The sequence below is a fragment of the Artemia franciscana genome, unplaced genomic scaffold (genome assembly GCF_032884065.1).
Source record: "Artemia franciscana unplaced genomic scaffold, ASM3288406v1 Scaffold_284, whole genome shotgun sequence".
NCBI classification, from domain to species: Eukaryota; Metazoa; Arthropoda; class Branchiopoda; order Anostraca; family Artemiidae; genus Artemia; species Artemia franciscana.
In genome coordinates this window covers 893673-918308 of record NW_027063596.1, presented here as the reverse complement: position 1 = coordinate 918308, position 24636 = coordinate 893673, and the positions used below count along the sequence as shown (strand labels likewise).

Sequence of the window (24636 nt, the reverse complement as noted above, 5' to 3'; positions counted from 1 at the left end):
TAATGCTAATTTTAAATATCTAAATTTCATCAAGATTAGTCTTACCCGTCAAAAGTTACGAGCCTGAGAAAATTTGCCTCATTTTAGGTTTAGGTTAAATAGGGGGAAATACCCCCTAGAAGCCATACGATCTTAACAAAAATCACACCATCAGATTCACCGTATCAGAGAACCTTTTTGTAGAAGTTTTAAGCCCTTATCGACAAAAATGTGGAATTTCGCATTTTTTGGCAGAAGACAAGTGACGGATGCGTGTTTATTTTTTTTTTGTTTTTGTTTTTTTGTTTTTCTCCCAGGGGTGATCATATCGACTCATTGGTCCTAGAGTGTCGCAAAAGGGCTCATTCTAACGGAAATTAAAGTTCTAGTGCCCTTTTTAAGTGACCAAAAAAATTGGAGGGCTCCAAGGCCCCCTCCCACGCTCATTTTCCTCCAAAGTCACCAGATCAAAATTCTGAGATAGCCATTTTATTCACCATAGTCAAAATACCTAATAACTATGTCTTTGGGGACGACTTACTCCCCCGCAGTCCCCGTGGGAGGGGCTGCCAATTACAAACTTTGACCTGTGTTTAAACATAGTAATTGTTACTGGGAAGTGTATAGACGTTTTCAGGGGGACTGTTTGGTTTGAGGGGAGAGTTGAGGGGGGGGGCTTACGTGGGAGGATATTTCCATGGACGAACTTCTCATGGGGGAAGAGACTTTCAATGGAGGGGGCGCAGGATTTTCTAGCATTATTTAAAAAAACAATGAAAAAATTAATATGAAAAGTTTTTTCTACTGAAAGTGAGGAGCAGCATTAATACTTAAAACGAACAGAAATTATTACGCATATCAGGCGTTTACCTACTCGTAATACCTCGTTCTTAACGCAAAAGCGTTTTTAGTAATTTCAACTATTTATTCTACGGCCTTTGTGATTCAAGGGTCATTCTTAAAGAATTTCGGACAAAAATTAAGCTTTAGTGTAAAGAGCGAGGTATCGACGAGGGCTGAACCCCCTCATATACGCAATAAAACATACTAGTATAGAAGTTCACTACGTAAGTTAATTTGTAAGTTACGTATACTTTTTACTTATGAAAACGTTAGTAAAAAATTAAAAGTTATAGTTGCCTTTTTACGCAATAAAAAAATTGAAGGGCAACTAGGCCTCCTCTCTAGCTCTTTTTTTCTCAAAATCTTCCAATTATTACTATGAAAAACCCATTTAGCCCCAAAAAATTAGTAAGCAAATTTCGTTTTAATTATTTATGCGCGGAAAGCCAAGATAAAAAAATGCATTAATTTAAAAACGTCCAGAAATTAAACAAAAAGAACAAGTTTTTTTAAATGAAAGTAAGGATGACATTAAATGTTAAAACGAACAAAAATTAATCCGTATGTGAAAGGGGCTTTTTGTCCTCAACGCCTCGCTCTTTACGCTAAAGTTTTTAAAAATTTTAAGAAGTCGAGTTAAGAGAAAAAGTCAAACTTTAGCGTAAAGAGCGAGGCGATGAGGATGAAAAGCTCATCAGTCTCTCCACACATAGGGCAACTGTAAGGACCGGTAAAGGCAACTATATAATAGTTAATCACAAGCTACAAGAATTTGGCTCACCATACACCTAAATTATAGTTAGTTACTAAAACTGTTACTTAGTTACTTAGTGATATTTACTAAAACTCTAAATTCGAGCTAACAGGATTGTCAATAAAATTATGATCGACTGTATAATTTTGTAGACTTGTGTTTCCCTGACATTATGTTACAAAATCAACAAGTTCAGTCAAAGTACAAAATAAAACAAACAAGGCAGTTCAAATACAAACTAATCATTGTGCAGAAATATTTACTAAAATAGCGCATTTTAGGCTAGATCGGTATTTCATTGGGCCTCAATCTGCAAGCATTTAAGTTAGTATGGTGTATTTGTTGCCTTGCCTTGTATACTGTATTTTGTGTATTTGTATATTTTATTTAATTTGGGAAGTGTACAGACGTTTTCAGGGGAATTCGTTTGGTTTGGGAGGCTGGGTTGATGGGAGGAGGCTATGTGGGAGGATCTTTCCTTGGAGGAATATGTCATGGGGGATGAGAAACTCAATGAAAAGGACGCATGATTTTCTAGCATTACTATAAAAAAAAATAAAAAATAAACATGAACAAGTTTTTCAATTGAAACTAAGGAGTAGCATTAAAACTTAAAACGAACAGAGATTATTAAGCATATGAGGGTTTCTAAAAATACTTTATCATAAAGAGCGAGGTATTTAGGAGGAGATCAATACATAACTCTTTATGCTAAAGTACTTTTCGTAATTTCAACTACTTTTTCTACGGCCTTTCTGATTAAGGGGTCATTCTTAAAGAATTTGGACAAAACTTTAGATGTAAACTTAGGATTGATCAAAATTAAGAGAAAGCCATTTAGCCAAAAAAAGAATTAGTATGCAAATTTCATTTTAATAATTTATGTGCGGAGAGCCAAAATCAAACATGCATTAATTCAAAAACGTTTAGAAATTACATAAAAAGACTAGTTTTTTAACTGAAAGTAAGGAGCGACATTAAAACGAACAGAAATTACTCCGTATATGAAATATGTTTTCCCCTCCGCAATCCCTCGCTCTTTACGCTAAAGTTTGACTCTTTGCCATAATCCAATTTTTAAAACAATTAAAAACTTTAGCGTAAAGAGCGAGGCATTGCGGAGGGGAAAACCCATTTCATATACAGAGTAATTTCTGTACATTTTAAGTTTTAATGTTGCTAATTACGTTCAGTTAAAAAACTAGTTTTTTTTTTTAATTGCTCAAGAGAAGCAGTTGTGTTCTGAAAAATCTCGTTAAGTGTCCAGTATTTTGTTGGCCTTACAAGACCTAGTTTCTCCTTTTCTTTCTTTTTTTGATGGCAAACTAATGTGGCTTAAGAAATTGTCTTTGCCACCTCATAGTCAGAAATTAATTTTAGACATATTTTTTCAATTGAAACTAAGGAGCAGCCTGAAAACTTGAGATGAAAAGAAAATAATCTGCATTTGAGCAGGACTGCCCCCTCCTTAATACCTCGTTCATTATAATAAATTTTGACATTTTATCCCAATTCTTTAATTCATGAAACACGAAGTTGGTTTAATTAGAATAAAAAGCTTTTTAAAAGCACTAAAAAAATAACTTTTTTGGGGAGAGCGAGAAACTGAGGTGGGAACAACCCTGCTCACATAGGGAATGATGTCTGGATGTTTTAAGTTTTAATGTTGCCTATTACTTTCAGTTGAATTCCTTTTTCCCGATTTTATTAGTAGTAATGACGGCGGGTGCGGCAGAGATGTTAAAAGTTTAAAAAAGTTTGCCAGACTACCATCTAGAGTGAAACGAAATGCAGGTCGTCTCCGAATGGAGTAGAAGGGGGCCGTAGTGAAAGTTTTAAGGGAGATCTGAACATCATGGGAGTATACAAAGAGAGAGGATTTGTATGGTTTGGAATGGAGGAGAAGTTAGGCGGCTTGATGATGCAGCAATTAATACTAGTAAGTATAATGGTAGCAATAGCAATAGTAGTAATAGTATTTATAGGTTATTCAAGCCCGCCTCTAGTTATTCTGTATCTAAACAAGATATAATTTTTAGAACCTTATTTGCGAACTGTGACCCTTTGCCAATGTTGTCATGCAACTTTTTAGTCATGTCAATGCCTAACCTTATCGGCTCTTCCGTGAACCTCAATGGGTTAGCCTGGACCACCATAGGAGTTACCGATATAGATGAACAAATAAATCTTGAAAGGAATCTAAACTATATCAAATACACATACCCATCTTAAAAGAGAACAGACATTACTGTCCTCTTCTCTCTTCCCTAACCAAAAAGGTTCTATCATAAAAGTTTTTAAGTTTCGTCCCTAGGCGCAAAAGTTTTTCTGTGCCATCGTTTATTTTTTGAAAACTATGTGTATTTCAAACACTGTAAATTAATTTTTCAATACATCGATGAAAAATGAGAAATAAATCCCTAGAAGAATCAAGAGAGCTGGGGAAAAGTGGCGAGATTAATTCATATAGATCTCAGCAAATCAAACTGTTAAGCACACATATCTTTGCTACCAATTTAAATGTGAACAATAAAAATATTGGTGTTTCAAAATATATAGAACTCATTATTTATAATAATACCAGGCAAAAATTATAAGCCTGAAAAAAAACTAGAATGTTTTTTAAAAGGCAAGTAAACATCCAAAAAACAAAATGATCTTGATAAATATCAATCTCTACATCTATCAACTAATAAATTAAATTTAGGATTTTTAACCAGAAGATACTTGTCACAGATGCGTGTTTATTTGCTGTTTTTTTTTTTCATTCTAAGGATGATCATGCCAAACTAATTGTAAAAAAAAAAAAAAAAATGGGAAGAGGGTGCATTCAACCGGAAACTGAAAATTCAAGCGCTCTTATTAAGTAGCCAAAAATATTAGAGAACAGCTAACCCACCCTTCCAGAGACCTTCGAATTCCTCAAAATTCATAAAAAAAATTAAATAGAAAATTCTGACATACCCATTTGATGCAGCATAGTCAAAATTTTACGAACAACATAGTCAAATAATTATACCTTTGGAAATAAACATGACCCAATATCCCTTTGGTAAAATGCAGTAACTCATAAAAAAGTTTGACTCTTTCTCTCAACTCTACTTTTTAAAACAGTAAAAAAACTTTAGCGTAAAGAGCGGGGCGTGGAAGAGGGATCAGTCTCTTTCATATACGGAGTATTTTCTGTTCGTTTTAAGTTTTAATGTCGCTGCTCACTTTCAGTTATTTAATTTCTGAATGTTTTTTAATTAATGCATGGTTTGATTTTGGCTCTCCGCAAATGAATAATAAAATGAAATTTGCATATTAATATTTTTTTTTGGCTAAATGGCTTTCTCTTAGTTTCGATCGGACGATTTTGAGAAAAAAGGAGCGGGGGAGTCGCCTTACTTACCCTCAAATTTTTGGGCTATTTAAAAATGCCGCCCCCAAACCCCCCGTTGTTAAAGACTCTTTTGTACAGGTTTTTTGTTGTGGGGGGACTTCATTGTTACTAATTACTAGTTTCGGCGCAATGGTTCTCCTGTCCTCTTGTGTTTAACATTTTTTGAAGTTATTCCACTATTCATTCATTTCAATTTTTTTTAATTAAAAGAGGGCCTTTCTGAAGCCAAGAGCGGGGGGTTAGGGGGGCGGTAGCCCCCCACAACAAAAAACCTGTACAAAAGAGTCTTTAAAAGGGGGGTTTGGGGGGAGGCAGCCCCCCAACTGCCTCTTCTAATTCCTGTACGTTTTAAGGTTCGACTTTGGGACGCAGCCTCTTTAACTCTTTAAGAAAACGAAGTTTTTTTTCATATTATTTCTGTACGTTTTTCTTCAATCCATGGTGGATGTAATTTAATAATAATTTTCCATGTTTATTTTCTCACTTTCTGTATCAATAAATTCAAACTGACAAAATTATCTAATTTTGATAATTTTAATAGTTTAGCAGCTTAATTAAAATTTAGCAGATAGTGGTTTTTACCCACCCGCCTCCGGTTTATGGGCCCAGCGCGCTTCCGCTGCGCCAATCTGCTGTTATGCTTGTTATCAAACAAGTTATTACAATAGAAAATTTCACCAACGGCTTCAATTAGGAAATCAATTTAAATCGTTCTTTTAACTTGTTTCCATCAAGCCTTACCCCCCGCTTCAGTATAAATTCTTGTGGACATTCCAGTATGTAATTCTGATCACATTATTTTCTCCCTTTCTGTAAAAATAAATTCAAACTGACAAAATTACCTAATTTTACAAATTTTAAAAAATTAGCAGCTAGCGGTTTCGATCCACCGACCTCTGGGTTATGGGCCCAGCACGCTTCCGCTACGCCAAGCTGCTGTTAGTGTAAGAATTTTTCAAACAAGTGATGTTATTACAAGAAAAAATTTTACCTTCAATGGGGAAATGGGTTTTTCTAAGCTAGAAAATCGGGGGGTTAAGATGTTCCAACGAAACTTTCCAGGAAAATTACTCGGAGAATTCCGCGTCGAATGGGTCTTCGTAAACCCAGATCCGATGTCGGCTGTGACCTGTAGGCGTCTCAGAAAAAAAATAATATGAACATTAAGTGACTATGCGTGGTTTCTGGAAAACTGGGAAGGAGTTATTGGATCGAGCTGAAATTTCGCGGATAAGCTCCTGGGCCCTAGGGGACCTTAACTTGTGAATTTCAGCCCGATCGGACAACGTTAAAGGGGGGCTGGGGTTGACGGGTCGAAACTTTCGGCCAGATTTTCCCCATGAAGGAAAAGTCGGAGGGGGATGAAATTTGGCAGGTTTCTTAGTTGGAGCTCGGGCTACGAAATGCATCCCTCACCATCCCTCTGCAACCGCGGGAACCGAAGATCGCTTAACATTGTCGTGGTTCGCCTCTTTAAAGAGGCACGAGTGTGCCTCCTTGACTTAAAGCTTACTACATCATTTGCGTTTCACAGGAAACGAATAATATCCCATATGTTTTCCTTTGTAATTATTACAGTCTTCCAAATAATAATAGAAATTACCATGAAATGAGGTCTTTACATATCAGATTTTCTCAATTTACACAATTATAAATCGTGTATTCAGTTTTGTTTAATTAGTTCCTTACAAGACTGTTCAGAACCCTTACAGTTCTTAGTATAGTGTCAGTGGCGCAGTAAACTTTAATTTTTATAGGTAGGGTAAGGGGTAGTAGCCAAAGTCTTGTTTGTAATGATTTTGGTTCGTTTTAAGCTTGATTTGCATATTCAATTTTAAGTTTTCTTAGGTTTAAGATATATTTTTTTTTTATTGAGTGCCTGTATTATATTTGTTTGCTATGATTGTTTATTTGATTTTTGTTCCATTTGCATTTTACTTATCCTTTAATAGTAATTTCTCGTTGTTTTGAGTTTCTAATTATTATAGTTATTTGTCTCTGCTGATCTTAAGTTTATTATGTCCTGTACTTTTCTTTGAAAAACCTTCTTTTACTAAAAGATTTTTTTACGAATTGTTGATCATTTTTTACCAAAGGTTCAGGATTTTCAACATTCTCATCAATTTTTTTTCATTCAAATTTTCTTCTTTGTATCAAAACACCAAAGTGTTTTATGTAACATTAACATTTATAAGTTCAACGTGTATAAAAATTAGTCACAAATAGATATAGTACACTTACAAGCAGTCACAACAACAGTTGCAAGTTGTCGCAGTTGGCAGCTGTCACAGTTCCAATCACAACCAGTCTCATTTGTAGCCCTAATAGTAGCAGGAGAGTTTGTGATTCTGAATATTTTCGAGCTAATACCCTTACCTCTTCCTATAGATAGGGTTTTTTCATAACATGTCAGTTTATATATTTTTTTGCTCAATACATTGCTAAACATTTTGCCTAAATACCCCTAGCCTTTTTGGATACATCCAGGATTAAACACTCCTCTCTTTCTTAATGATGAATTGTGATAATAATAATAGTAATTTATTTATGTCATGTATGCATGCATGGATGTCAAATAGGAGTATAGGAAATAAATGAAAAGGAAACTGAAAAATTCAAAATTACACTTCGAACGAAAAGGACGACAATAAGTAACTCATAATACTAATAATAACTCATATATCTTTGATAACTCATTAGTGCATAGCACTGAAATCACTGAAACATAACGCATAAACACTCATAATACACAGCTGTTTTGTTTAAGCAATGGCGACAGAACTGTTTTTCCATTAAACATAACAATTGCGGGAAAATGTATTCTATTTTCTGTAGATCGTCTAAGAAATTGATCGCATTGTTAATTCATTTTAACATTAATATCAAATATTCGGAATTTCCGTATGATATACTTGTTTTGGAATCATTGTGGAATTCCAAGTAAATATTTACAAAACCGGAAAAAAGTAAACGAATTTTTATCACTTTTACTAAACTGGAAAAATGAAAAATATATGAAGTGCAAACATTAAATTATAAATTATAGAGAGTGTTCCTTTATCAAAGTGACCATTCACCCTGACTAGCAGGTCATAAGTTTTCCAAAGTTTTCCCAATACAGACGGTAACACCAACTCCTGCTTAGATTAAATTGACAGATCATAAGACAACCCAGGTAATTAATGGAATGTTTCTTTAAAATAATTAAATAAAAAAAAAGTTTTTTGAAATGAAAGTAAGGAGTGATATTAAAACTTAAAACGAACAGAAATTACTCCTTATATGAAAGGGGCTTTTCCTCCTCGACATCCCGCTCCTTACGCTGAAGTTTTTTATTGTTTTAAAAAGTAGGGTTGCGAGAAAGAATCAAACTTTAGCGCATGGAGCGGTGTGTCGAGGAGGAAAAGCCCCTTTCATATATGGAGTAATTTCTGTTCGTTTTAAGTTTTAATGTCGCTCCTTACTTTCAATTCAAAAAACTTTTGTTTATTTAATTTCTGAAAGTTTCTGAATTAATGCAAGTCTGATTTTGGCTCTCTGCACATAAATAATTTAAAATGAAATTTGTATATTAATTCTTTTTTTGGCTAAATGGCTTTCTCTTAGTTTTGATCAGACGATTTTGAGAAATAAGGGGTGGGGAAGGAGGCCTAGTTGCCCTCCAATTTTTCGGTTACTCAAAAAGGGGACTAGATCTTTTAATTTTTAACGAACGTTTTTATTAGTAAACAAAATACGTAACTTAAGAATTAACATACGTAACAAACTTTTATATTCTTATATTTTTGATTATATATATGAGAGGGTTGGTCCCCTCGTTAATACCTTGCTCTTCACAATAAATTTTGTTTTGTCCCAATTCTTTAAGAATCACCCCTGGATCAGAAAGGCCGTAGAATAAATAGTTGAAATTACTTATTTTTTTTTTAGCATAAAGAGCGAAGTATTTATCTCCTCCTAAATACCTCGCTCTTTGTGCTAAAGTATTTTTAGAACCTCTCATATGCTTAATAATCTCTGTTTGTTTTAAGTTTTAATGCTTCTCCTTACTTTCAATTGAAAAAAACTTTTTCATGTTTATATTTTCATTGTTTTTTTTTATAGTAATGCTAGCAAGTCCTGCGCCCTTTTCATTGAATTTCTCTTCCCCCATGAAATATTCCTCCAAGGAAAGATCCTCCAAAATAGCCCCCTCCCCTGAACCCCACACCCAAACCAAAAAAATCCCCTTGATAACGTCGGTACACTTCCCAGTAACTATTACTGTATGCAAACATTGGTCAAAGTTTGTAACTTGGAGCCCCTCCCCCAGAGACTGTGGGGGTAAGTCATCCCCAAAGACATAGTTATTATGGTTTTCGACTATGCAGAACAAAATGGCTATCTCAAAATTTTAATCCGTTGACAATGGGAAAAAAATGAGCGTGGGAGGGGGCCTAGGTGCCCTCAAATTTTTTTGGTCACTTGAAAAGGGCACTAGAACTTTTTATTTCCGTTAGAATGAGCCCTCTTGCAACACTCTAGGACCACTTGGTCGATACGATGACCCCTGGGGAAAAAAAAACAAATAAACACGCACCCGTGATTTGTCTTCTGGCCAAAAATATGAAATTCCACATTTTTGTAGATTGGACCTTGAGATTTTTTCTGTAGGGTTCTCTGATACGCTGAATGCGATGGTGCGATTTTCGTTAAGATCCTATGACTTTTAGGGGGTGTTATCCCCTATTTTCCAAAATAAGGCAAATTTTCTCAGGCGCGTAACTTTTGATGACAAAGACTAAATTTGATGAAACGTATATATTTAAAATCAGCATAAAAATCCGATTCTTTTGATATTGTCTTTTAGCATCGAAATTCCGTTTTTTAGAGTTTCGTTTACTATTGAGCCGGGCCGCTCCTTACTACAGTTCGTTACCACGAAATGTTTGATTCCCATATTCGGTTAAGTTTCACTCTAATTGTTATGGGAATATCCCAACCCGCTTGGAAGTGCGTCAAGGTGGTGTTCTTTCACCGTATCTTTTCAGTATTTGTATCTGCAGTGTGTTATACAAAATTAAGCCCTTTCTTTTTTTTAATTTGGTAAATGTCTCTTTTATTGTGTATGCGGGTGATATACTTCTAGATCTAGCCGTTCAAGATCTAGCCTCTCGAATTCCGTATCATCTATTTCAAAACATTTCAAAACTGTTGGTCTGTCATTGAGTATTGATAAGTGTGAGTACCTAGTCTTTAATGCAAAGTCTATGCCCATTTAAAATCCGCATTCTAACTTCTCCATCCATTGTGTCTCTGATTTGCGGCGGTCAAGCATTCATATTTATTGGAATCTACTAACTTTTAGGATCAATATTGTACGGCATATTAAAGAAAACTTAAAGCGGGTTATGGTAAAATAGTAGCTAATCGTGTACATTAGTATAGAAAAGCGCTTGCATTGCTATAAACTGGTTTTTGCGACCATTCAATACTTTTCCTATCCGGTATTTCACCTATCCTGAAAAAAAGACAAGATATGGCTGAATTGTGTATATTATATTTCCGCTATTGTAAGTTCCTCTTTCATTTACCCCGGTCTTATAGGACAAAGAAAATAATTCGGTATTTTTGGGCTTCTGACATTATTACTCCTCTGCGGAAGTTAGGCTCAAAATTGGAAAAGGATTATAATTTTTCTCTGGGCCCCTTCCACCTCTTAGTTCGTTTATTTTCCCGTTAGTTTTCACCTGTTTTCGCTTTATAGTTGTGTTATCTCTAAGCAGTTCTTTCGTTAGTAGAGTTATGGTTGTGGTATATATGTTTTATAGCTCGTATAGTTGTGTTATTTTCAAATGATACTCCATAATAGAGGCTCCGAACACCCAGCATTGTATATTAAGCTCTGAATTTGACGTTTTTTCTAACGTGACCAGATTCGTCCTGCACCGTGTGCCCTTTTCATTGAGTTTTTCTTCCCCCATGACATATTTCTCCAAGGAAAAATCCTCTCAAATAGTCCCGTCCCCTCAATCCTACTTCCAAAACCAGAAAAATCCCCCTGAAAACGTATGTACACTTCCCAATAACCATTATTATAAGTAAACACTGGTCGAAGTTTGTAACTTGCAGCCCCTCCCCCATGGACTGTGGGGGAATAAGTCGTCCCCAAAGACATAATTATTATGATTTTCGACTATGTTGAACAAAATGGCTATCTCAAAATTTTGATCCGTTGACTTTGGGAAAAAAATAAGCGTGGGAGGGGGCCTAGATGCCCTCCAATTTTTTTGGTCACTTAAAAAGGGCACTAGAACTTTTCATTTCCATTAGAATGAGCCCTCTTGCGACATTCTAGGACCACTTGGTCGATACGATTACCCCTGGGGAAAAGAAAAAAGAAAAGAGAAAAACAAACAAACAAATAAACACGCACCCGTGATTTGTCTTCTGGCAAAAAATACAGAATTCCACATTTTTGTAGATAGGAGTTTGAAACTTCTACAATTGGGTTCTCTGAGACGCTGAATCTGATGGTGTCATTTTCGTTAAGATCCTACGACTTTTAGGGGGTGTTTCCCCCTATTTTCCTAAATAAGGCAAATTTTCTCAGGCTCGTAACTTCTGATGGGTAAAACTAAACTTAATGAAACTTATATATTTAAAATCAGCATTAAAATGCAATTCTTTTGATGTAGCTATTGATATCAAAATTCCATTTTTTAGAGTTTTGGTTACTATTGAGCCGGATCGCTCCTTACTACAGTTTGTTACCACGAACTGTTTGAATTCGGTTTAGTAGGATCAATCCCTAATTCTATCTCCCGTAGATGTGAGTTTAATATTTACAAGGAAAGCAGTTGAGGTTTTTTAAGCGTATGTTAGACCTTGATAATAAGTTTAGACCTTGTTAGACCTTAATAATAGGTTAGTGCTGAGAGGGGGTATAGGATCAAAGTGCATGAGACAGAGTAGGTTAATTAGTATGGTTAAATATTGGGAAAGGGTATCATCGATAGAAGATAATAGGTTAGTTAAACAAGCATTTTTAGTGATGCTTCGAGATAGGAGGAAGGATTCATAGCCAAATCAGGTGAAGAAAATATTAGACCGTGCAGGGCTAGGTAAATGCTCGAATGAGGGAAATGGGATAGGGGAGATGGTAGGGAATGTATCTAAATTAGTTGCTACTAGGCTAGAATCTCAGGAAGTTCCCGTCTCTTGGAATATATGTGGAGGTCAAGGGGAACTGGGGCGAAGAAATTTATCTAAAAATGGGATTGGCCCAGAAAGATTTTAAATGGGTAGTGTATGTAAGGGGGAATTTTATATATCTCGGAGAACGTAGGAAATATATAGGGAGAAATAGATTAAGGGATGGTCCTTACAGTTGCCCTATGTGTGAAAAGATGGATGAGTCTCTGTGCATCATTTCTTAGGGGAATTTAGGGAGTTGTGTTTGAAAATATTTGGTAGGGAGGTTGGAAGAAGATATTGGATTTTGGAAATTTTAAGGATCAAGTGCTACTTAAATATAAATAATATTGAAAAGTTCACCCAGGTATGTAGTATCGTGATAATTTTCTTAAAAAAATTACTTTTAATGTCTTTTCAGTCTATGTTTTGTTGCTGCATTATTTTGCTTTTTTAATGAATATCACCATGACCCAATTGGGCTTTCATGTGAATAAATCTATTCATCTATCTATCTATCCATCTATCTGTCTATATGTCTATCAGTCTATCTATTTATATTAATTACATTCTGCATTGATATTAAATTTTCAGAAAATAACAAAATATTATGAGCATACGACAAGTGACTAATGTCTATACCGTCAATCACATATTGGGGGTAGGTACCAAGTGGCTGTTCTGATTGCGTTATTAAATATGAAGGGGGTAAGAACCAACCCTTGTTTTAATCCACTACGTAGAAAAATTTGGTCCGAAAGTCGCCCTCTCAAAAATTTTTCACCGATGAATTACCATACCTACCCGTCAAACAATGGCTAGTAACTGACAATGGGTTCACTCGACTACGCAACAATGATAAAGACGCAATTTTAGCTGTTCCCTAGATATTTCTGTTGTGTTCTTTAGAGAACCCTTCTGAACATAGTGTGATTTGAACTTGTTTGATACACCCCTTAACATTATCTAAAAGTTTTACCTTTATATTCTAAGCATTTTGAAGACTATGGATAAAAAATGTCTGCTCTTCCCAATAGCCAACTCTGTAAATAAGAATTGGGCAGCTTAAAACACTTGCCCCAGAGATTCTGGGGGTTACGTCATCACCGGAGGAACAGTTTTGTGAGTTTATTGACTAGATAAAACAAGATGTTTACTCCAAAATTTTCATTAGATATCTTTGGAGGGAGGGCAGCTAAAAAGGAAATGGGAGCGAGACTGGTTGTCTTCCAACCACTTTAAATATCTTCCGTAACATGCCCCGAGAGTTTGAACTTAATGCTTCCAGCTGTTCTTGCGATATGGTATATACACCCTTTTGAATAAGCAGGATGCATAATATATTTAGATTTAATTTAACGTGCCCCCTAAAGATTCTCTTAAAGTTTCACCTTCATACCCTTAGCCTTTTCGAACATTCCTAGAATTAAAAATTCCTGTTTTTTTTAATAATAAATCCTGCATGTAAAAAAGGGTAAATTATATAATTTACAATCTTTACTCTGGGAGTATTGTAACACCGGAGGCATAGTTACTAGACCTTACGACTGTATTGGACCAAATAACTTTTTTTTTAGTATTGATCAGCACTGAGAATAAGTAGTATCTAAGAATGGTAAAATGGCTAGTTACCCTTCGATAGCTTTTCAGCATTCTCTTAGCAACTGAGTAACCTCAGCCGTTTATTAAAGAGGACCTGGGAGGTTGTCGTCATCTGGTCATCTCTGACTTTTAAAAGGGGAACTACAACTATCAGTGTTCAATTAGATGATATTTCTTCAAAATTTTTACAGCCATCCCTTCCATGAAATCTTTGTATACCCCCAGTGTATAACTTATAACCATAGCCCCCAGGATCTGGAAGGGGGCTGTGTTTACCCCATATGCATTGTTATATCATATTTGGACTCTTTTAAACAATGCCCCAGAGGCATTGTCCCATTATAATTGGACTATTTTAAACACAATAGCTATCTCATAATTTTATTCGGATACGTTTGGGAAAGAGGGGTTATGGTAGGCCTAGTTTCCATTCGATCACCTTTAATTCTTAAAAAGGCAATAATAACTTTTGATGTCAATTCTAATGAACCTCTTCCGAAGTTTAGACAACCACCCCTTTCACAAGAAGCTTATACATCCATGGGGTATAACATACAATAGTTACCCTGGGCTCTGGAAGGATTGATACATGATTTTTAATGAATCTGAACAAAAGGGATATCTCAAAATTTTGATCGAGTGTATTTGACTAACAGAAGTGGGGGAGGGGGGGGGGGGGTTATCCCCCTCCCTCTGGTTGGGCTGGACAGGTACTAGACCATTCTCAGGGCCGAAACCAGGTGCAGCAATAATGCTAAAAAATTGAAAAATGAATTGGATATTGTATTTTTGAAGATAAAATTAATTAAAAAATAGTTAAGAAACATAAAATATACAACAAAGACAGCAGCATCAACTTTTCCCGTAGACTGAACCAAACAGAAACAGCAAGTTATATATATATATATATATATATATATATATATATATATATATATATATATATATATATATATATATATATATATATATATATATATATATATATATATATATATATATATATACATGTTTATATTTCTTATATATATTTTATATAGATAAAAAATATAATAAGATGAGCTACAACCTTCTTCTCTCCTTTCCATCCTCAATTCATATGGAAGAAAATAATACAATGTTTAAATTATCTTGTCAAGACCAAGATGTTATCTAAATTTACACATTCATCTTGGTCTGAAGTCAGATAGTGTCCATATGACTGCATCATCAAACCGACCTCACATGCATAGACCTTATCATATATAATATGAAAAAACTTCGTTTTCTTAAAGAGTTAAAGAGGCTGCGTCCCAAAGTCAAACCTTAAAACGTACAGGAATTAGGAGAGGCAGTTGGGGGCCTGCCGTCCCCCGAACCTCCCGCTTTTAAAGACTCTTTTGTACATGGTTTTTGTTGTACACCAACAAACCCCCAGCTCTTAGTTTGTGTGCTCTGTGTCTGGGAAACAGTTTCAATAATTATTTTAGAATGTAAATGGAGTGGTCAACTTCATTGTTACTAATTACTAGTTTCGGCGCAATGGTTCTCCTGTCCTCTTGTGTTTAACATTTTTCGAAGTTTTTCCATTATTCATTCATTTCAATTTTTTGTTAATTAAAAGTGGGCCTTTCCGAAGCCAAGAGCGGGGGGTTAGGGGGCGGCAGCCCCCACAACAAAAAACCTGTACAAAAGAGTCTTTAAAAGCGTGGGGTTTGGTGGGCGGCAGCCCCCCAACTTCCTCTCCTAATTCCTGTACGTTTTAAGGTTCGACTTTGGGACGCAACCTCTTTAACTCTTTAAGAAAACGAAGTTTTTGTCATATTATTTCTGTACGTTTTTCTACAATCCATGGTGGATGTAATTTAATAATAATTTTCCATGCTTATTTTCTCGCTTTCTGTATCAATAAATTCAAACTGACAAAATTATCTAATTTTGATAATTTTAATAGTTTCGCAGCTTAATTAAACATTTAGCAGCTAGTGGTTTTTACCCACCCGCCTCCGCTTGATGGGCCCAGCGCGCTTCCGCTGCGCCAAGCTCTGTTATGCTTGTTATCAAACAAGTTATTACAATAGAAAATTTCACCAACGGCTTCAATTAGGAAATCAATTTAAATGGTTCTTTTAACTTGCTTCCATCAAGCCTTACCCCCGCTTCAGTATAAATTCTTGTGAACATTCCGGTATGTAATTCTGATCACATGTTTCCATGTTTATTTTCTCCCTTTCTGTATCAATAAATTCAAACTGACAAAATTACCTAATTTTACAAATTTTAAAAAATTAGCAGCTAGCGATTTCGATCCACCGACCTCTTGGCTATGGGCCCAGCACGCTTCCGCTGCGCCAAGCTGCTGTTAGTGTAAGAATTTTTCAAACAAGTGATGTTATTACAAGAGAAAATTTTACCTTCAATGGGGAAATGGGTTTTTCTAAACTAGAAAATCGGGGGGTTAAGATTTTCCCACGAAACTTTCCAGGAAAACTACTTGGAGAATTTCGCATCGAATGAGTCTTCGTACACCCAGATCCGATGTCGGCTGTAACCTGTAGGCGTCTCGGAAAAAAAGAAAATGAACATTAAGTGGCTATGCGTGGTTTCTGGAAAACAGGGAAGGAGTTATCGGATCGAGCTGAAATTTCGCGGATAAGCTCCTGGGCCCCGGGGGACATTAACCTGTGAATTTCAGAAGCAGAATTTTTGGCGCAGCTTCCGCTGCACTAAGCTGCTATTAGTGTAAGAGTTTTTCAAACAAGTGATGTTATTACAAGAGAAAATTTTACCTTCAATGGGGAAATGGGTTTTTCTAAGCTAGAAAATTGGGGGGTTTATATTTTCCGACGAAACTCTCCAGGAAAATTACTCGGAGAATTCCGCGTCGAATGAGTCTTCGTACACCCAGATCCGATGTCGGCTTTAACCTGTTGGCTTCTCGGAAAAAAAGAAAATGAACATTAAGTGGCTAAGCGTGGTTTCTGGAAAACAGGGAAGAAATTATCGGATCGAGCTGAAATTTCGCGGATAAGCTCCTGGGCCCTAGGGGACCTTAACTGGTGAATTTCAGCCCGATCGGACAACGTTAAAGGGGGCTGGGGTTGACGGGTCGAAAATTTTGGCCAGATTTTCCCCATGAAGGAAACGTCGGAGGGGGATGAAATTTGGCAGTTTTCTTAGTTGGAGCTCGGGCTACAAAATGCATCCCTCTCCATCCCTCAGCGACCACTGGAACCGAAGATCGCTTAACATTGTCGTGGTTCGCCTCTTTAAAGAGGCACGAGTGTGCCTCCTTGATATCTGACATGACAATTTCTTCTATTTTAACTATGAAATTTTTTTCAAGAGAGAATAGACGAAGATCGAATAAAACAAGAAGAACGAGACTATGAACTTGCTCGAAGACTAGCCCAACTTAATTGTGGCACTGTGGAAGTACCAGTTGAGTTCCAACCACCAAAAAGGTAGCAAAATTTTGATTGGCTTTTCCAAACCTGCCTAATATTTTTTCTGTACGGTTGAAGAAAAGCTAACCCTGACAACCTAATTTTAATCTAGGTAAAAGTAATCTAAAGTAAATCTAAAGTAATCCAAGTAAAAAGGGATTTAAAGTGATTAAAGATATTTAATAATGTAAAAATACTTTAATAATAAATAAATATTTCATTATACTGTTAGGAAAATATATTCAAGACCAATAAGAGTATTAAACATCCTTTATGACTGAAAAAAAAAATCATGGGATGACATAAATTTTTCTAGAATATCAAAATACACTTGTGCACAAGGAAATGTATTTGTACTGAGAGAATATTGACATTGAGAGTATATATTGAGAGAATATTGAGAATATGACAAAATTGAATACCAAAGATTTCTGCTGAGTTCCGCTCAGTGCAGCTTAAATTCCTCGTAACACTCAACTAACAGACACACGCCTTTACTCTTTTGGTACTTAGATGCTTAGAAGTCTATATTTAGAAACAACCCAATATATTGTTTTTTTGAAACGCAATTAAAATTTTGATTGGTTTTCCCAAACTTGCTTAAAAATTTTGCTGCGCCGCTGAAGAAAAGCATAACCGTGACAGCCTCATTTTAATCTAACCATAGGTACAGTATTTTTTTTGTCCCTTCTAATATGTAGTTTTGAAACAGACAAAACTCTTAATGTTATATTAGAGGACCTAACTCTAGTGGTGTTTCTCCGCTTTTAAGTCAATGTTTAGCCTAAATGTGTAGTGTAATAAGAGATTAAGTAATTTCTTATTACAAAAAGTGATTTAAAGAGATTAAGGATATTTAATAATATAATAAGACTTTATTAATAAATAAATATTTCATTATACTCTTAGGAAAATATCTTCAGGACATACAAGAGATTTGAACATCCTTTTGGAAGTAACAAAATAATTTTTTGAGATGACATACATTTTATTAAAATTTCAATATACTATTGTATACAAAGAAATAGATTTGTACTAAGAGAATATTGTTTAAGACAAAATTGAACACAAAAAATTCTGGTGAGTTCCGCTCAGTGCAGCTCATCTTTTTCTTAACACTCTATTAACAGACACACGCCTTCACTCTCTTGGTACTTAGATGTTTAGAAGTCTATATTTAGAAACAACCTAGTATATTGCGTTTTGGAAACTTCAGCACTGCTATTTTTCGTGTAAGTTGCATTACTATACATTTTAATTAATAAGGTAGCAATAAATCGTTCATTTTGTGTGCATACACCTATAAAAATTATTGACTAACTGCAAGCTGCTTTCCAGAAAGTATTTATCGACACAAGTTTTATTAACATACTAAAGCATGGATTAATGTCCTTTAAGCAAACCCAAAATGTTTGGGAGTTTCTAAATAAAGTTACATTATTGGCAAAAGTTTGATATGGCCGTGGGAAGGGAGAACTCTAGGAAAAAAACACGCTGAATTCATTTAAACAAGGGTTGAGTCCGAAGCTTTGTGGGCTGCTAACTTCAAAGTACATCAAAACCTGGAATTAATCATAGAGGAAGTGAAAAGGATGTCTGAGAAAGATTCCATGACCTTACAACACCAGAATATGTCAATAAATAGCCTAAAAACAAAATTATCTATTTCATCAAGAGAATCTTCTCCAAATTTGACGTCGAATTTAGTTTGTTGTTTTATACCCCCTGAAACAAAGAGAAATAAGTTTTTTCTCCAATTACAAAAAAAACTCTAGTGAGCAGCCCCTAAGATGCTACAGCTGTAATCACATAGGTTTTTTCAATTATTATTGCCTTACGAAATAAAACTTTCAACCAAATTATCTTGGCTCAGTATAAATTTGCTCATGGGAAAAAATATCAGGAGATATAGCCAAAGAAATACCAGAAATCCCTCCTTAAGAAGTGGTTACCACGTTTAAACAAAATTATAAGCCAAAACTTGAAGCGCAATGCTTCTCAACATCTTAGAAAAACCAATTCCCCAAGAAGATGTAGTTGTAGAAGTAACAAAAACCAATGGATTTCATCTAATAAATCTAACTCGTATTACGAACAATCAAATGGAGAACATATAATCAACTGGATTTCTCTGGGACACGATTAAAGCTTCTAAAACCTATACGACCAAACTTCGGCGGCAAAATGTATTATAGATCGAAATTATAATAATACCAGTCCTTAGTAACCACCAAAATAAAACACCAAGAATTTTTAGTAGTTTTTTATAGTCAATACACATATTTCTGCCCTTGTAGACTCAATAGTATCGGTAAATGTTTTCAGCACTTTTATGACTAATAAATTACCTAGGTTCATTATAACAAATGGATAGATCAAATCCTAATTTATCAAATTAAATAAAAAAACTAATTTTTTTAGCTGAAAGTAAGGAGCGACATTAAAACTTAAAATGAAACAGAAATTACTCTGTATATGAAATGGGTTGTCCCCCCCGCAATCCCTCGCTCTTTACGCTAAAGCTTTTAATTGTTTTAAAAAGTAGAATTGTGGCAAAGAGTCAAACTTTAGCGTAAAGAGCGAGGGATTGCGGAGGGGACAACCCATTTCATATACGGAGTAATTTCTGTTCGTTTTAAGTTTTAATGTCGCTAATTACTTTCAGCTAAAAAAATGGGTTTTTTTTATTTAATTTCTGAACGTTTTTGAATTAATGCATGTTTGGTTTTGGCTCTCCGCACATAAATTATTAAAATGAAATTTGTATATTAATTATTTTTTTGGCTAAATGGCTTTCTCTTAGTTTTGATCACAGGATTTTGAGAAATAAGGGGTGGAGAAGGAGGCCTAGTTGCCCTCCAATTTTTCAGTTACTTAAAATGGCAACTAGAACTTTTAATTTTTAACGAACGTTTTCATTAGTAAACAATTTACGTAACTTAAGAATTAACTTACGTAACAAACTTTCATAACCTTATATTTTTATTATGTATACGAGGGGGTTTGTACCCTCGTTAATACCTCGCTCTTTAAACTAAATAGTAAGTTTTGTCCCTATTGTTTAAGAATGACCCCTGAATCAGAAAGGCCGTAGAATAAATATTTGAAATTACTAAAAATACTTTAGCATAAAGAGCAAGGTATTTATCTCCTCCTAAATACCTCGCTGTTTATGCTGAAGTATTTTTAGAATCCCTCATATGTGTAATAATCTCTGTTCGTTTTAAGTTTCAATGCTACTTCTACCTTTCATTTGAATAAACGTTTTCATGTTGATTTTTCATTGTTTTCTTATAGTAATTAAATAAAAAAACAAGTTTTTAAACTGAAAGTAAGGAGCGACATTAAAACTTAAAACGCACAGAAATTACTTCGTATATGAAAGAGGCTGCTTCCTCATCAGCGCTCCGTTCTTTACGCTAAAGTTTGACTCTTTCTCTCAATTCTTCTTTTTAAAAAAGTAGAAAACTTTAGCGTAAAGAGTGGGGCGTTGATGAGGAAGCAGCCTCTTTCATATACGAAGTAATTTCTGTGCGTTTTAAATTTTAATGTCGCTCCTTACTTTCAGTTTAAAAAACTTGTTTTTTTTAATTTAATTTCTGAACGTTTTTGAATCAATGCATGTTTTGATTTTGGCTCTCCGCAGAGGAATAATCAAAACAAAATTTGCATATTTCTTTTTTTGGCTAAAGGGCTTTCTCATAATTTTGATCGAATGATTTTGAGAAAAAAAGAGAAGGGGGCAAAGCCTAGTTGCCCTCCGATTTTTTACGAATCTTTTTATTGGTAAAAGATTTACGTATCTTATAAATTAGCTTACGTAAAGAACTTCTGTATTCTCGTGTTTTTATTACATATATGAGGGGATTTGACCCATCGTCAGTACCTTGCTCTTTACCCTAAAGCTTAAATTTTATCCCAATTCATTAAGATTGACCCCTGAATCACAAAAGCCGTAGAATAAATAGTTGAAATTACTAAAAATACTTTAGCGTAAAGAGCTAGGTATTTGAAGGAGGTGAGCCCCTCATATAGGGTAATTTCTGTTTGTTTTAAGTTTTTTTGCTATTCCTTACTTCCAGCTGAAAAAGCTTTTTCACATTTATTTTTTAATTGTTTTTTATTTTAAATAATGCTAGTAAATCCTGCTCTCCCTTCATGGAAATTTTCTTCTCCCATGACAAAGTCTCGATGGAAAGTTCCCCCAGCATATCCCCCTCTTCTCAACCCCTTCCCCCAATCAAAAAAATCCTCCTGAAAACGCCTGTATACTTCCCAATAACCATTACTATATGTAAGCACAGGTCAAAATTTGTAACTTGTTGCCCCTCCCACGGTGACTGTGGGGGTTTTTCGACTACGCTGAATAAAATGGCTTTCTCAGAATTTAGATCCATTGACTTTGGGAAAATAATTAGCGTGGGAGGGCGCCTAGGTGCCCTCCAATTTTCTTGGTCACTTAAAAAGGGCACTAGAACTTTTCATTTCCGTTAGAATGAGCCCTCTTGCAACATTCTAGGACCACTGGGTCAATACGATCACCCCTGGGAAAAAAAACAACAAAAAAATAAAAAAAAAACAAATAAACACGCATCCGTGATCTGCCTTCTGGCAAAAAATGCAAAATTCAACATTTTTGTAGATAGGAGATCGAAACTTCTACAGTAGGGTTCTCTGATACGCTGAATCTGATGGTGTGATTTTCGTTAAGATTCTATGACTTTTAGGGGGTGTTTCCCCCTATTTTCTAAAATAATGCAAATTTTCTCAGGCTCGTAACTTTTGATGGGTAAGACTAAACTTGATGAAACTTATATATTTAAAACCAGCATTAAAATGCGATTCTTTGATATAGATTTTGGTATCAAAATTCCATTTTTTAGAGTTTTGGTTACTATTGAGCCGGGTCGCTCCTTACTACAGTTCGTTACCACGAACTGTTTGATGCTAGAGAATCCTGCGCCCTTTTCATTGAATTTTTCTTCCCCCATGACAGATTCCTCCAAGGAAAGATCCTCCAACATAGCCCCCTCTCCTCAGCCGCACCCCCAAACAAAATAAAATCTCCCCTGAAAACGTCTGTACATTTCCTAGTAACCATTACTATATGTAAACACTGGCCAAAGTTTGTAACTTGCAGCCCCTCCCCCAGGGATTGTGGGGGAGTCATCCCCAAAGACATAGTTATTATGGTTTTCGACTATGGTGAACAAAATGGCTATCTCAAAATTTTGATTCGATGACTTTGGGGAAATAATGAGCGAAGGAGGGGGCCGAGTTGCCCTCTAATTTTTTTGGTCACTTAAAAAGGCCACTAGAACTTTTTATTTCCGTTAGAATGAGCCCTCTTGCGACATTATGGGACCACTTGGTCGATACGATGACCCTTGGGAAAAAACAAAAAAAAACAAAAAACAAACAAACAAATAAACACGCACCCGTGATTTGTCTTCTGGTAAAAAATACAAAATTCCACATTTTTGTAGATAGGAGCTTAAAACTTCTACAGTAGGATTCTCTGATACGCTGAATCTGATGGATCGTTAAGATCCTACGACTTTTAGGGGGTGTTTCCCCCTATTTTCCTAAATAAGGCAAATTTTCTCAGGCTCGTAACTTTTGATGGTAAGACTAAAATTGATGAAACTTATATATTTGAAATCAGCACTAAAGGCGATTCTTTTGATGTAGCTATTGATATCAAAATTCAATTTTTTAGAGCTTTGGTTACTATTGAGCCGGGTCGCTCCTTACTACAGTTTGTTACCACGAACTGTTTGATATAACTGGACACAAATCACCAGACACAGGACCAATAAACTTAAGCTTCCAAAAAGACATCAACATATTTTTTACAAACTGAATAATTTACAAGAAACCCTTGACTTATGAAGCAATTATTGGCTCAAATTTTCAGAAGTCAAATTCAATGCTGTTAGATGTGGCTAATTCAAAATTTGTTTACTCCTTTAGAACAGAATATTAATGCCAGTATAATTCAGGTGAATCCAATAAAAAGACAAAGCAATATTGAAATCCTGGACATTGAAAAATGAAACGAATAAATTAAATTAAAGAAATTTCTGAATTATAAAAAAAAGGTCGGAAACACCTAAAAAACAACTACTAACACTAATAACTCATCGCAGTACCCAGCCACCCTAGGCCAACACAGCTACGGAGGCTCCTCCTCCATCCCAATTTATTCAAAGCGTCCCTCTATACACCCTCCCAGGAAGTTCCCAATTTTTTCAGATTTTTCTATATGACATCATTCCGCCTTAATCACCGACGAACTTCTTTCGGTTTTGCCCTAGACGGCTCATCAAAAAGGACAATCTTTGCCAATCTATCATCCTTCATCCACAGAACATGCCCTAGCAATCTCAACCTTTTTATCATTATAGGCTTAGAAAGCAGGATTGAGCCATACTTTTCATACAGCCTCCTGTTTGAAATACGGTCAGTCAGACAAATGACAAGAACAATCCATAGGCAATTTCTCCGGAAACATCCAGCAAATCCCCAGCTGCTTTTCAGAGCGCCCATGCTTCACAGCCATACTTGACAACTGTCATCACTTGAGCTTCCAATATTGTAATTTTGGTTTGCACGCTTATTCAAGTTTCTTTTTACCTAAAAAAAACATTTCGAGCCTTGGCTATTTTATTTTTGACATCTTCACTGCTCTAACAGTCCTTGCAAATAGTACTACCAAGGCAAGTGAAGCTGTCCACCTTTTCAATCTTTTCGATACCCAAAATCAATTTTTCATCTGCTCTTAATCCTAGCCTTAGTGACTTTGCCTTCTTAACATTTGTTTTGAAACCTATTCTAGCACCCTGGACGCGCAAAACCTCTAGAAGCACATTTTTATCTAGGATGTTTAAATTGTCAGCATAATCTAAGTCCATGAGATTTTTTTCTCCCCATTTCATTCTATGGTCTCCTATTGCCTTTCCTGTACCTTTTAAGAAGAAATCCATCCAAACGATCCATATAAAGGATGATAAAACACATCCTCGCTTAATTTCTTATTTCAAACGAAACCAGTTGCTGACCTCATTTCCTACTTTAACTGCAGCAATTTTAGTCTTGTACATAGCACTGATCATTTTAATATATTTGTCTGGGTACCAAACACTGATAAAATTTGCTAAAGCTCATCTACCAACAGAATGGAACTCTTGCTCATAATCTATAACGATGTAGATAACTTCGACGACCACACTGCCTTTACATGACGCAAGTATAACGGTTCAAAATAGGGATGAAACCTTTTAATCGACAGTGAACAGATCTAAAAATTTTAACTGGATATTCCGGACATATATGCAGTGTTCATCAGCATCATCATCATCAGGGTTTTACTGCTGATGATGAACACTGTATATGTGTTCGAAATATCCAGTTAGAAATTTTATTTCTGTTTACTTTCAATTAAAAGGTTTCATCCCTATTTTGATCTGTTATAC

The 24636-nt window shown here is 35.3% G+C and overlaps 1 protein-coding gene across 2 annotated transcripts in view; it reads left to right on the top strand.

Annotated features, from left to right (window-relative positions):
- LOC136043016 (myosin heavy chain 95F-like) overlaps window positions 1-24636 on the top strand; it is a 78892-nt gene that overhangs the window by 11752 nt on the left and 42504 nt on the right. For both annotated transcript variants that reach the window (XM_065727900.1, XM_065727899.1), the window contains exon 3: window positions 17062-17179. In XM_065727900.1, the coding sequence (XP_065583972.1) occupies window positions 17062-17179 (118 nt within the window). The remainder of the gene's footprint in view (window positions 1-17061; window positions 17180-24636) is intronic.